This window comes from Zootoca vivipara, chromosome 1, assembly GCF_963506605.1.
Source record: "Zootoca vivipara chromosome 1, rZooViv1.1, whole genome shotgun sequence".
In the NCBI taxonomy this organism is placed as follows: Eukaryota; Metazoa; Chordata; class Lepidosauria; order Squamata; family Lacertidae; genus Zootoca; species Zootoca vivipara.
In genome coordinates this window covers 127,283,162-127,295,863 of record NC_083276.1, presented here as the reverse complement: position 1 = coordinate 127,295,863, position 12,702 = coordinate 127,283,162, and the positions used below count along the sequence as shown (strand labels likewise).

General features: G+C 43.4%; 1 protein-coding gene across 2 annotated transcripts in view; it reads right to left on the bottom strand.

Moving 5' to 3' along the window:
* NRP2 (neuropilin 2) overlaps positions 1–12,702 on the bottom strand; it is a 222,936-nt gene that overhangs the window by 136,486 nt on the left and 73,748 nt on the right. For both annotated transcript variants that reach the window (XM_035137736.2, XM_035137744.2), the window contains exon 3: positions 2,728–2,909. In XM_035137736.2, the coding sequence (XP_034993627.2) occupies positions 2,728–2,909 (182 nt within the window). The remainder of the gene's footprint in view (positions 1–2,727; positions 2,910–12,702) is intronic.

Genomic DNA, 12,702 nt, shown 5'->3' with positions numbered 1-12,702 from the left:
ACACACACACACAGAGAGAGAGAGAGAGAGAGAGAGAGAGAGATTCTTCATGTTCTACTTGTGACATAAACCTCCTGTACTTATCCCATGCAAGATGCTAGGAATGGAATGTCTGGCAACCCAGAGCACTTAAAAACATCGTCTCACCCACGCTTGCAGGCACAAAAATTCTCATCCCCACACCCACCCATCTGACAAATATTTAGACAGAGCCAATTTAAAAAGGCCTCTGATTAGCTTTTCACTTTCTCCAAGAATAGTTTTGTATTAGAAAGGCGTTATGAATAGTTCCTCTTATACAGAGCTCAAGAGGCGCCCGTCTTGCTCCCCCGATGGCACTGCCAACAGCAGCCCGTTTCAGCCAGCATTACAACCAGTTGCAAAACCCTTGGCTTCTTGAAAAGAGAAAACACAAGGCTATTGATCTGTGCTTGAATCACATATTCACAGGAGAGCGGGGTGGGGAGAGACCTCACTGCAGATCTAAGAGAGGACCACTTTCGCTTAGCCTTGACTTTAACAAGCTTTTTAATAAATGCCACAGAGAAAAGATTGAAATACTTTATTGTCACTTGTATACAGTGAGATTACACGAGCTCCCCCACTTAGCTCACTTAGTCTTAATTCCCCTCGTTTACTGACACACACACACACCAAACCCAAAAGTCAGTTGCCCTGTTGTCATAGCTGCCAAGTTATCCCCTTTTTTAAGGGATTTTCCCTTATGCTGAATAGGCTTCCTCGCGAGAAAAGGGAAAACTTGGCAGCTATGCCTGTTGTTATCTTTTCATTCAGCAGCCTAACAGCCCACAGATAGAAGCTGTTCTTTACCCTGTTGGTGCATGCGACTAATCATACTTCTATATCTTCTGCCCAAGGGCAGGAGATCAAAAAAGTGCCGGCCAGGGTGTGAATCATCCCTGAGAATATTCCTCATTCTCCTGAGGCAATGTTCTTCCGCGATGCTATCCAGTGGATTCACGGGACAGCCCATAATATCTTGTGCTGTATTCACCACCCTCTGTAGGCACTTCCTATCCGTTGATGTCAAGCCAGCGTACCACACCGTGATACAGTATGAAAGGACACTTTCTATTGTGGACCGGTAGAAGGAGATCATCAAATGTCGACTGACATCGTTCTTTCCTCATCTCTAAGGAAATGGAGTCTCTGTTGGGCTTTCTTAACCAACTGGGTTGTATTGATTTTCAAAAGATGCACTGTTTGTAGTTCTAGACCAGGCATCCCCAAACTGCGGCCCTCCAGATGTTTTGGCCTACAACTCCCATGATCCCTAGCTAACAGGACCAGTGGTCAGGGAAGATGGGAATTGTAGTCCAAAACATCTGGAGGGCTGAAGTTTGGGGATGCTTGTTCTAGACTATACAGGATAATTTAATGAAGAAGCTTGCTTTCCATGCCATGGTAAAAAATTAAAATAAAAAATAAAAACACACAGTTAATACTGTACGTTGCTAAAATATTTTACATCCTTGGAAATGTTGTGGAAACAGATTAGGGAAGGGATGTAGCACAGAGGAGGGAAACTTAAAACAGACTGTGCTGATATGGCCTATATGGCTAGGATAAGGACTCTCAAACTTTGTCTCTGTGAATCTTTGAAGGATCAAAGAACACCATTCTGTACATTTTTGTTCACCGCTTGGATATTTCATGACCGAGCGGTTTATAAATTTCCGCATAAAATCAATGAATGAAAGTCATACTCCCTTTCTGTGTTTACATTAGCAGCTCACTGAGCTTAGTGAAATGCAAAGAATGACTCATGCTTTCCAGGATACTATAAAGTAGATTATATATTTAAATAAAGCTACCTTATCTGTTACATGTTTTAGGGCAGGCATCCCCAAACTTCGGCCCTCCAGATGTTTTGGACTACAATTCCCATCTTCCCTGACCACTGGTCCTGCTAACTAGGGATCATGAGAGTTGTAGGCCAAAACATCTGGGGGGCCGCAGTTTGGGGGTCCCTGTTTTAGGGCTTTTCCAGGGAAGCAAATCATTCTGGACAAAAACATTGGGGAGGGGATATTTGGGGTTTTTTCCACATTAAAACCACAGCTTGTTCCATCAGGATATTCAAGTAAGTGTAAAAAAGGTAAAGGACCCCTGGAGGGTTAAGTCCAGTCAAAGGCGACTATGGGGTTGCGGGGCTCATCTCGCTTTCAGGTCAAGGGAGCCGGCATTTGTCTACAGACAGCTTTTCCGGGTCATGTGGTCAGCATGACTAAACCGCTTCTGGCGCAATGGGACACTGTGACGGAAACCAGAGCACATGGAAATGCCGTTTACCTTCCCGCCACAGTGGTACCTATTGATCTACTTGCCCTAGCATGCTTTCAAACTGCTAGCTTGGCAGGAGCTGAGACAGAGCAACGGGAGCTCACCTCATCGTGGGGATTCGAACCGCCAACCTTCTGATCGGCAAGCCCAAGAGGCTCACCGGTTTGGACAGCAGTGTACATAGGGTTCCACTGCAGCCACCCATCCAGGCGCTGACCAGAACTGGATCTGCTAAGCTTCAGCAAGTCTGCTTTATCACATGCCCTCAGACCATGCCCTAGAAGTTGTTCCATTGGGCACCAGTTCTGTCAATCAACATACAATGAGGAGAAGACAACTTGGGCTCAGTCAAGGCATATGTGACAACTTGGTTGAGGGGCATCAAGGAAAGTTTGGTGTCTTCCTGAACAGTTAGGTACTGACCTGTCTTGTAGATCTCATAGCGTAGAGAGAAGCCAGCACCTTGGCGTGCATAGTCTGAGGTGAATTTAATATAGAGAGAAGGGCCTGATGACGTGATGGTAGGCGGAGCAATGTTCCCACAGTGCTTGCCCAGAAGGTCAGCTGATTCACTGTCTCCATCCCGTATCTCAATAAAATCGTATCTGTCAAGGGGGAGAGAAAATAAAGCAAGAAACAATTAAGAATGAATTAATGAATGCAAATTTTATCGGTGGATTTGAATGGTCCGAAACTGGAACGATTTATGGAACTCGGTGAAACATCAGGGAGATCCTGAGCCCAGGGGAGAGGAGGGGGCGTATCAATTTTAAGTGTTAAATGTTATTATGATATAAGAATCTCTATTGGAATTTAGGGGAAATCTTTGGTAATAAAATTTAGGCTAAAGGGAAAAAATAGAAGATTGAAGGATGGGAAATAATTTTTTTGATTGAAATTAATTGATTAATTATTGGTGGAATATAGTTGATGTTTTTAGAATAGAATAATGGAAAGATAATGATAAAAGGTATCAGATAGAATTAAGATGTAAGATGGAAACTGCCTAAATGTAATTCTAAAATGGACCCAGGGAGAGGGGAATCGAGGAAGTCAACAATGTTAAGTAAAACGTAACAAATGATGTTTTTCTTTTTTTATGTTTTATTTTTGTTTTCTTTTTCTTTTTACTATGATTATTTTTTGTTTTGTGTGTTTTTGCGTGTTTTTGCTTTTGTAATGTTGTTTTTGGAAAACAAATAAAAATTATTTGGGGGGGGAGAAAAATCTACCATGAAAATATAGTTCCATTTTACAGATGGCTTATACTTTGAACATGTTGATTTATCTCATCTGTCATGCCAGTCACAGCTCTATAAAACGTTTCTTTAGAGGTATTTCTTTACACATTAAGCAAAAAGCATTGTATTCTAATTAATAAGTTATCACGCTATTTCACATCTGACCTCCTGCGATCAGTATACAGTGGTACCTCGGATTACAGACACTTCAGGTTACAGACTCCGCTAACCCAGAAATAGTACCTCGGGTTAAGAACTTTGCTTCAGGATGAGAACAGAAATTGTGTGCCGGCGGCCCCATTACCTAAAGTGGTACCTCAGGTCAAGAACAGTTTCAGGTTAAGAACGGACCTCCAGAACGAATTAAGTTCTTAACCCGAGGCACCACTGTATGCTGATTAGAATTCACTTCATTTGCTCGAAATAGCTTGAAAGCAACAAAACTTTGAGAAATCTGCACTTCTGCTCATTGTATTCAAAACATTTCATTATCTGAATGTTTTAGATGCCCAATGAGCTATTGTGATGAATAAAGTTTTATAGCCATCATAATCTGTAAAACATACAGAGCCAAAGAGATCTCTCGCTCTCCCTATGGTTCATAAATCTTTGGCCTTGCTATTTACTTATCTATAAAAAAATCGCTCCCAACCCCTTCTTTATAATCCAAGCTGCTTGTCTTTGCCGAGTCTTTGTGCGCAACATTCATAATCCGCCACAGTAGCTTGTCGTTCATTAAAAATAAAAAAAAACACTTTTTCAAGCGCTGTGGCTGTAAAGGCACGTTCGGAACTTGCTGCAGCAAACAAGTGAGCTCATTTTTGAGGCTCAATTTGAGCAGGGCAGTTTATAGAGCAATCTGAAACTCCTAAAATGTGCCAATGCTCTGGGAAGAGTTTTGATGGAGAAGAGGCACTCACTGCCCAGTGAGGAACACCAAGCTACCATTGGCGACATCCTGGGTGGTATTATTATTCAGGAAATTGCCAGCCCTTCACCCACAAGTGCCGAGGCAGGTTACAACAATTAATCCCAATCTAATGGTGGCCAGTGGAAACTCCCCAATTGAGTGTAGGGTTTTGGGGGAGGCAAGAGAAGACAGTTACCTGCTGAATCCTGAGCCAGCAAAATCCTGTTTGTGACAACAGCAAGCCTAATATGAGCCTCTTCAATGCCTGGGACCTGGCACAGAGGAGGGGAGAGTTTTTCTCTGCCCTCCCTAAGCTTCCGTCCTGGCCGGGATGAGCAGAGATCTCCTTCCTCCTCATCACGAAGATCTCGCTTTCCTTGCTGTGCCTTTGTTCTCTGCCTCCAAGCACACAGCTGATCATTCTTAGGCCACGTTCAAATGCTCATCAGGTTGTCTGTCACTCACCGTGGTCTCACACAAATTTCTCAAGAAAGCCCATGGTGGAGTTCTGGATTTGAAGAGTGTTGCCATATGCTTCTTACAGATAAGTTATCATATCCCAGCAGCGAAGCAAACCCCAAGTTCCTTGTGTTAATCAGAATGTGCAAGATTACTCGTATACAATTATTGTGTGTGTCCTTAACAGGTATTGTACAGACACAAATGTATCAATCTAATTATTTGAGAGGAAGGTCTATGTAAAAAGTTACGGTGCAATCCAATCCATGTGTGTGTGTGTGTGTGTGTGTGTGTGTGTGTGTGTGTGTGTGTGTGTGACTAAGCTGCACTAAGAAGCTAATAATAACAATACTATAAGCTTAACCAAGTCTTTAAAAGTCTTTCTTTACCCTTCCAGAGAGAGCAATACAACAAGTGAAATGCACATGAACAAAGTATCTAACCAACCATTTTGGCAGGTGTTGGTTAGAAAATACTGAGATAACAGAAAGCAACTAGCAGATACCGTAAAGCACAAGGTGAAAAACCCACAGGACTGGTTAGCTATATCAAGGTTGATATGAGAGTGGGTGTAACTCATATTTTCAACCCCGTGCTTAATATTTCTGCGATATTGCAGGAAATCATTCAATCAGGGAGCAAAGGTTATTAGACAAGCTGTGTAGGCAACAATAATTACAAAGTCCATTTTAAACTAAGCAAAGCGCTAGTGAAAAGGCTTCTGGGATCACAATCAATCAATTTCCCTCTACTATCCATGACAAGAGGATAAAAGAGGATATTCTCCTCAGAATAAAGGAGTGGACTGTGGATGTTCATTTTGCTGGCATATTCTTTCCAGTTCATCTGAATACCACGCAGTCTAGTGGACTCTCTGACATAAACTTCTCTCCCCTCCCTCCAATTTGTACTAACGTGTCATACATATTGTAAGCACTTTTTGCACTCACAATAACATCATTTGCAGGAGAAGGCCAGTAGTCTCCCTTCCTGTATTTATTTGCCTTGTGTTGACCCGTTAAAACAGCATGTTACCAATCTGCTCCTCAAAGGGGCAGAGGAGGAAAGAAAAGTGATACACTGGCAGGATTCTGGCTTTGTCACAAGATCCTCTATCTGCAAATCAAGAGTTGAAAGGAAAAATAGCTTGTTGGACAAGAAACAAATCTCATGTGACTCATTCCTTTTCCTGCAAGACACAATGCCAAGCAACCACTCTAAACAAACTTGCAGGGACTCAATGTGCTACCAGAAAGGCCGGCCGAGGGAGCAGTCCTCATTTCAGTCCTTTCTGGGAGTTAATCAGGCTTCACTCCAGAAAGAAATGCCTGAGGCACATATACAGTACTCTCTATCTATAGGTTAAATTCACACACTCCGCTAATAGATTTATCTTCTGGCTTGGTCAATAGCAGGAAGTATCCCCACCCAGTTCTTCTGAGCCTGTAGAGACAGAAGATGTCACCCCTCAGCGTGGGCTGCGTGGCAAACATCTCCCAGGATTAGATTCAGCTCTCTGCCTCCCTCCCAACCCACCAGCCAGGATAGGGGCCTAAAAGGTATGTCCCTGAAGGATGCAGAAGGGTAGTCTGCTCTACATTACAAGGGATGGCCCTCAGTTGAGTGGCACAATCAAGATGGGAAGCGACTTAGAAAGGATGGGAGACACCAGGACAACACTTTGGGGCAGATGTCCAGGGACCCCCAGAGTAGAATGAGCACCAAATGCAGGAGAGCTGGCTTGCAACATTTGGAAGTTAGCAGAGTATTGAATACGGTATTACCATGGGGGAAAGTCCCACCCTGACCCCACTAAGACCCTTAAGTCCAGAATCTAAAATGACCTAACTGCACCAGTTCTGCAACACTAGTAGTTAAGTTCAGGATGTGTGCATTGCCTGCCATCAAGAGTCAACATGAAGCTGCTCAATCACAGGCCTCATTCATCTAGACAACCTTGCTTTAGTTTGGGGACTGGGCAATTTATGGCCTCGGGGCACTCTCTGGAATCCTAAGGATCCTTCTTGAAAATAAGTAATAGTGATAAGCGAGCAAATTCCCTTTGCAAACAGGTTTGGTGTGGTGGGAAGACAACATACAGCCTTGGCTGCCCAGAAATCATAGAGGAGAATGTGCTGAGACTTAAATACCTTTTTAAGGAAGTACTAAATTTCCTGCCATACAATCTGGAAGTGCTCATTAGGGACAATCAGACACTGGTCTCAGAGTAAAGGAACAAAATGCACTATCTTCTTACCATTAGATCTAAAGTGCAGCATGTGGAAGGAACACCCCCCCCCCCTGCCCAAAGCTAATGCAGACTTGAAACTGCTGCCAATCTATAATCAAGAATCCTCTCCAAAAAAAGGAGGAGAGTCATCCCTTATCTGGTTTCTCTATGGGATGGTGATAGCTGCTGCTCGGCAAACGCTGGGGGGGGGGGGGGGATGTCCTCATGATGACATGAGGTGATGATATATGTATCCTCACATCAGCACTAGGAACCTAAAACCAAACCTCACAACTGCTGTTATCCGTGCAGCAACTCCCAAGATAGGACCAGTGCTTTTTTTCTTAAAAAACATTCAGGGGTACTCTCGTTTTCCTACTCCTATTGAAATATTGCCCCTCAATGAGGCCAAACTTAAGATTCACAAAATGTTTAGGCGTATGTGTACCCCTGTGTATCCGCCAGAAGAAGAAAAGCACTGGATAGGACTGCTAGCCTGCAACCCTATGCCCACTTACCAGGAAGTAAACTCCAGTGAACTCAGCGGTAGACACATGGTTTGACATTCATTGTGTGTTTCTATTAGGTACTAGGGACCCAGGTGGCGCTGTGGGTTAAACCACAGAGCCTAGAGCTTGCTGATCAGAAGGTCGGCGGTTCGAATCCCTGTGACGGGATGAGCTCCCGTTGCTCGGTCCCAGCTCCTGCCAACCTAGCAGTTCGAAAGCACGTCAAAATGCAAGTAGATAAATAGGAACCGCTACAGCGGGAAGGTAAACGGCGTTTCCATGTGCTGCTCTGGTTCACCAGAAGCGGCTTTGTTATGCTGGCCACATGACCTGGAAGCTGTACACCGGCTCCCTCGGCCAATAATGCGAGATGAGCGCGCAACCCCAGAGTCAGTCACGACTGGACCTAATGGTCAGGGGTCCCTTTACCTTTACCTATTAGGTACTATGTAAAAAAAAAAAGCCTTCAGACACTGGGTGCATTTTGGGAATGTGAAGTTGTTGTTTTTGGTGGTGATGCTATTAGCACTAGTAAGACAAAGCCATCTGCTTGATCTTCCAACTGTTTTGATTATTTGTATGTGCTTTCCAGAGACATGGAAGTTACACCATATTTGTCAACAAGCCTCAAAACCAGCAGAAGGCATGATTGAGACTCCCCAACCCCAATTCTAATTGAAACGATAAGATTTTTAAAAATCTGCTGATTGACAGTTTACACGCAGAAGGAAAGCCAGATTTTGTCATCGATTTGCTACATAGCTAGATTACACATTGGCTCCATCCTCACATCTCTCCTACTGCAGAGGAGCCGATTCTCGACAACAAATGTTGCACAGGCATGTGGAAATTAATATGCAGCAGGGTCCCCCAAAACTAGTATTAATACCCCACAGCTCAGCCCAGCAACACACAAAATATTCAACAACAACAGGGGAGATTTTGGGAGGAATCAATGAATAAAACACAAGGCCTCCAAACCAACTAAAGTGAAGTCCCACTGATTTCAGTGGGGTTTAAATTAATCACCACTAATTCGTACCATCCTTTTAAAAAAAATGGAACTGAATCATAGAGGACATTGTGACTTACTTCCATGGCATAGGTAAAGGTATTATTGGCCGAGGGAGCCGGCGTATAGCTTCCAGGTCATGTGGCCAGCATGACAAAGCTGCTTCTGGCAAACCAGAGCAGCACATGGAAACGCCGTTTACCTTCCCGCTGTAGCGGTACCTATTTATCTACTTGCATTTTGACGTGCTTTCGAACTGCTAGGTTGGCAGGAGCTGGGACCAAGCAACAGGAGCTCACCCCGTCACAGGGATTCGAACCGCCGACCTTCTGATCAGCAAGCCCTAGGCTCCGTGGTTTAACCCACAGCGCCACCTGGGTCCCTGCATAGCATAGGCAGGAGGCAAATCTCCTACAAATGTGGGGATAAAGGACTCTCAGGATAGGAAGCAGGCTTCCTCCTACCTTCCTTTCTTTTTTTTAAAAAAAGTAATTATGTGAAAAGCTAGATATATCAGAGAGATGAGATGGGAGGGGGATGGACAATGATCTCTATGTCCAATATATACCAATTGTGACACCTATATAAACACAGCTCCATTTTCTCGCCCTTGTTTTTTCGTCCAGCTCCTGCAGTCTTCATTCACTCAAAATTCTTCAATATATATTTTTAACACCCTCCTAAAGAGATCTGCATGGTGAGAGACAGCCTCTGTCATGAAATTACTGCTGACAGAGGATGCTGTCTGGCACCTGGGTAAAGATTATGTGCATTTCCTCAATTGGGGGGGGATGGGGGGGAGGAAATTCCCAAAGCCTGGGCAAATATCCCAGTTTGCTTTCAACATGCAAGGATTGCTGCTTCGTGTTTTAGCTTTTACAAACACACACACACTGGTGTCGCTCCTCAAAACCACATCAAAATAGGGCTTTTCCTAGTGCTCAGATGGTCTTGTTTTCATTTCTCAGTCTGCAAAGGAGAGGGAACTACTTTTACTGTATTTATTTTCTGTTTTCGTTAGAAAACTATGGTTCAGTTCACCCATTGCTGGGTGGAATAACTTCGTTCTATGATGGGATCTAAAACTATCTCAGCCAATCACGAGACAGCTCAATTCAAGTAAAAACTGCAGAGCCATTGGTTAAAACTGGTGCTTACTTTTCAAAGTAAAGAGCGCAAGAGGTTCAATCTTGCCTGGAGCTATTATTCTCTACCTACTGCTCCTCCTCCAGCTGAAAGGTGAATACGGTAGCTGTGATTTCTCAGCAATTAGGAGGGTGTGCTCAGAAGAACTCTGAAACTGGTCAAAATATGAAGCAAGAAAACAAATCACAGCTAACCCACAGCAGGAAAGAATCTGGCTGAGCAGCAATTATGGGATATGTTCCACTCTGTGACTGATAGGACCAAGATATAAAGCACTGGGACGGGCTGAGATCAAATCCTGATTGCAATGAGCATTTGTTTGCAGATTGCTTTGGTGAGTTGAAAATGGACGGAGACATTTTTTACCCTCTTTCACAACCCTATAACCTGAGTCTGCTCAATGAAACGGATTGACAGCAGGTCGGGGACGGAAAGGTGATGAGGGAATGCTTATTCACACAACACGCAATTAATTACGGAATTCATTTCCATAAGATGCAGTGGTTGTCATTAGCCTACATGGCTTTTCAAACAATTAGACAACTGGCATTGGGGTGCCGGTCTACCAACAGCTAAATGGAATGGCCATGTTGGAGGACAATATATTTCTGTGTGGTTGGCTGACAACAAACAATGCAGGTGGACATACTTGGGCTTGTGAGCTTCCCACTGGACACTGTTGGACATAGATTATTGACTAGGTCAAACTCTGGTCTGATCCATCAGGACTCTCATAACCAAATGTATGTGTCAAGCCAGAACACCCATATATTGCTTTCGAAAATCACTGAGGTCCATGATCAGGGAAACACAACAAGCTGGTGGACTAAGGCCCGATTGCTCTGGCCCACCTCCACCAGTCCAATTAGTAGAAAGAATGTTGTTTTTGTTTTTACAGCTAATATCTTGAAAGAAGTGTCTCCTCTTTTGCAGCCATCATGGAAATGCAGACTGGTATTAAAAAAAAATATGGCAGGCTAGTAACTTCCTTGGGCTTATTTACAAGGTTGCCTTTATCAACTACTTTTTTCTTTGAAGGGAAAAACACCTCCTCAAAAAAATATTCTGGAGAAGAGGTCACACAGTGAAGGACAATGCAACGTTCCTCCATGGACACATATCATAGTGGGCTCTTGAGGAACAGAATCCAACATGTGCCGTGCTTTTAACTAGGAAAGCATATCCATATCCGAATTTTATTAAACAGACATTCTCTTCAGAGAAAATAATTCCGATACTCTGTTTTCTTCTTATTCAGAGCAAGCCACTTCTAATGTCTCTTCCATCTCTTGTGGCTAACACTTATCCATTTCCCAGAAATTCATTCCTCTGTTTTCTCCATTAGCCCTGAAAACATTCTAGGCAAAAATAAAGGAAACAAACAAACAAACAAAGCCATCTATTTGTTGCTCCAGTTTATAGCACTCAGGAGAAAACCCGTCACTTCATTTCAGCTTGGTTCTAGCGCATCACCCAAGAAAAATATAAAGAAACACACTATTCTCTTGCAAATGAACTGAAATCTTTCCCACACATTCGGGGCTTATTGGCAAGATTATGTAGCCAAGCACAATGGCTAAACTGTTGTCTTCAGGTCTTTGATATGGTGCCACGTAGTCCAAATGGAAATCAGAACTTGGAAGTTGAGAGAGGAACCCCTGGGCCTCTTTTCTCACCTTCTTTCCACTTCAGGATAACTGACCACATGAAAAGAAACCACAAAAACACATCTAGAATTTAATATTCTATGTTGGGAAGCAGGTCTTTGAACCCCAACTCTAATCTGAAATATGGCTCCCTTGGTTCTTTTCTTGCACAACCAAACATAAGATAAAGATAAATCTGATGTAACAACCCTAAAAACAATTTTGGAAACTCAGTTCATGTAAAGAATGTGTAATGAATGCAACAACCCGGTCTTGAACCAAACTGCCAGCTTGCATAATTAAATATCAGTCAACAGAGAGCAGTGAAGTATGGAAGTGAGAGCTGGACCATAAAGAAGGCTGATCACCAAAGAATGGATGCTTTTGAATTATGGTGCTGGAGGAGACTCTTGAGAGTCCCATGGACTGCAAGAAGATCCAACCTATCCATTCTGAAGGAAATCAGCCCTGAGTGCTCACTGGAAGGACAGATCCTGAAGCTGAGGCTCCAATACTTTGGCCAACTCATGAGAAGAGAAGACCCTGATGTTGGGAAAGATTGAGGGCACTAGAAGAAGGGGACAACAGAGGATGAGATGGTTGGACAGTGTTCTCGAAGCTACGAACATGAGTTTGACCAAACTGCGGGAGGCAGTGGAAGACAGGAGTGCCTGGCGTGCTCTGGTCCTTGGGGTCATGAAGAATCGGACACGACTAAATGACTGAACAACAACAACAGAGAGAACAACTGGGGGTCCTTTATCTGCTTATTTTACCATACTTGTACAGCAGTTTTCAACCATAATGATTCTCAAAGTGCTTCACAATAATGAAACCATATTTATAGGCAGATCATATTGCCTGCGCAATGATAAATCTGGAATACCAGGTGTTATTGACAATATCAAAAATGCTATCATGTGGATCCATTTTCTGCTCTCCGCAAAAGGTGCTTGGTTGGAGGCAAAGGCAAGTCAGATTCCTCTCCTAATCCGCCAGCTGCTCCAGCTGCAAACGCTGCTCAACGGTAAATTAAAACTGAACCCCCAGCCATTTTATTTTGTTTTTTAAGAAGAAGCTCCTACACGGGAGTGCGTCAACACACTGAACTCGCACTGCTTAGACAAAAATGAGAAGTTTAACAACCCTCTTTGCACCTTCTCTGCCTCCAGATCCTCACCCTTGGCCCTCACTTTTGAAAACACAGCTGTAGGAAAATCAGGACTTGCTTGCATCAGCTTCGCT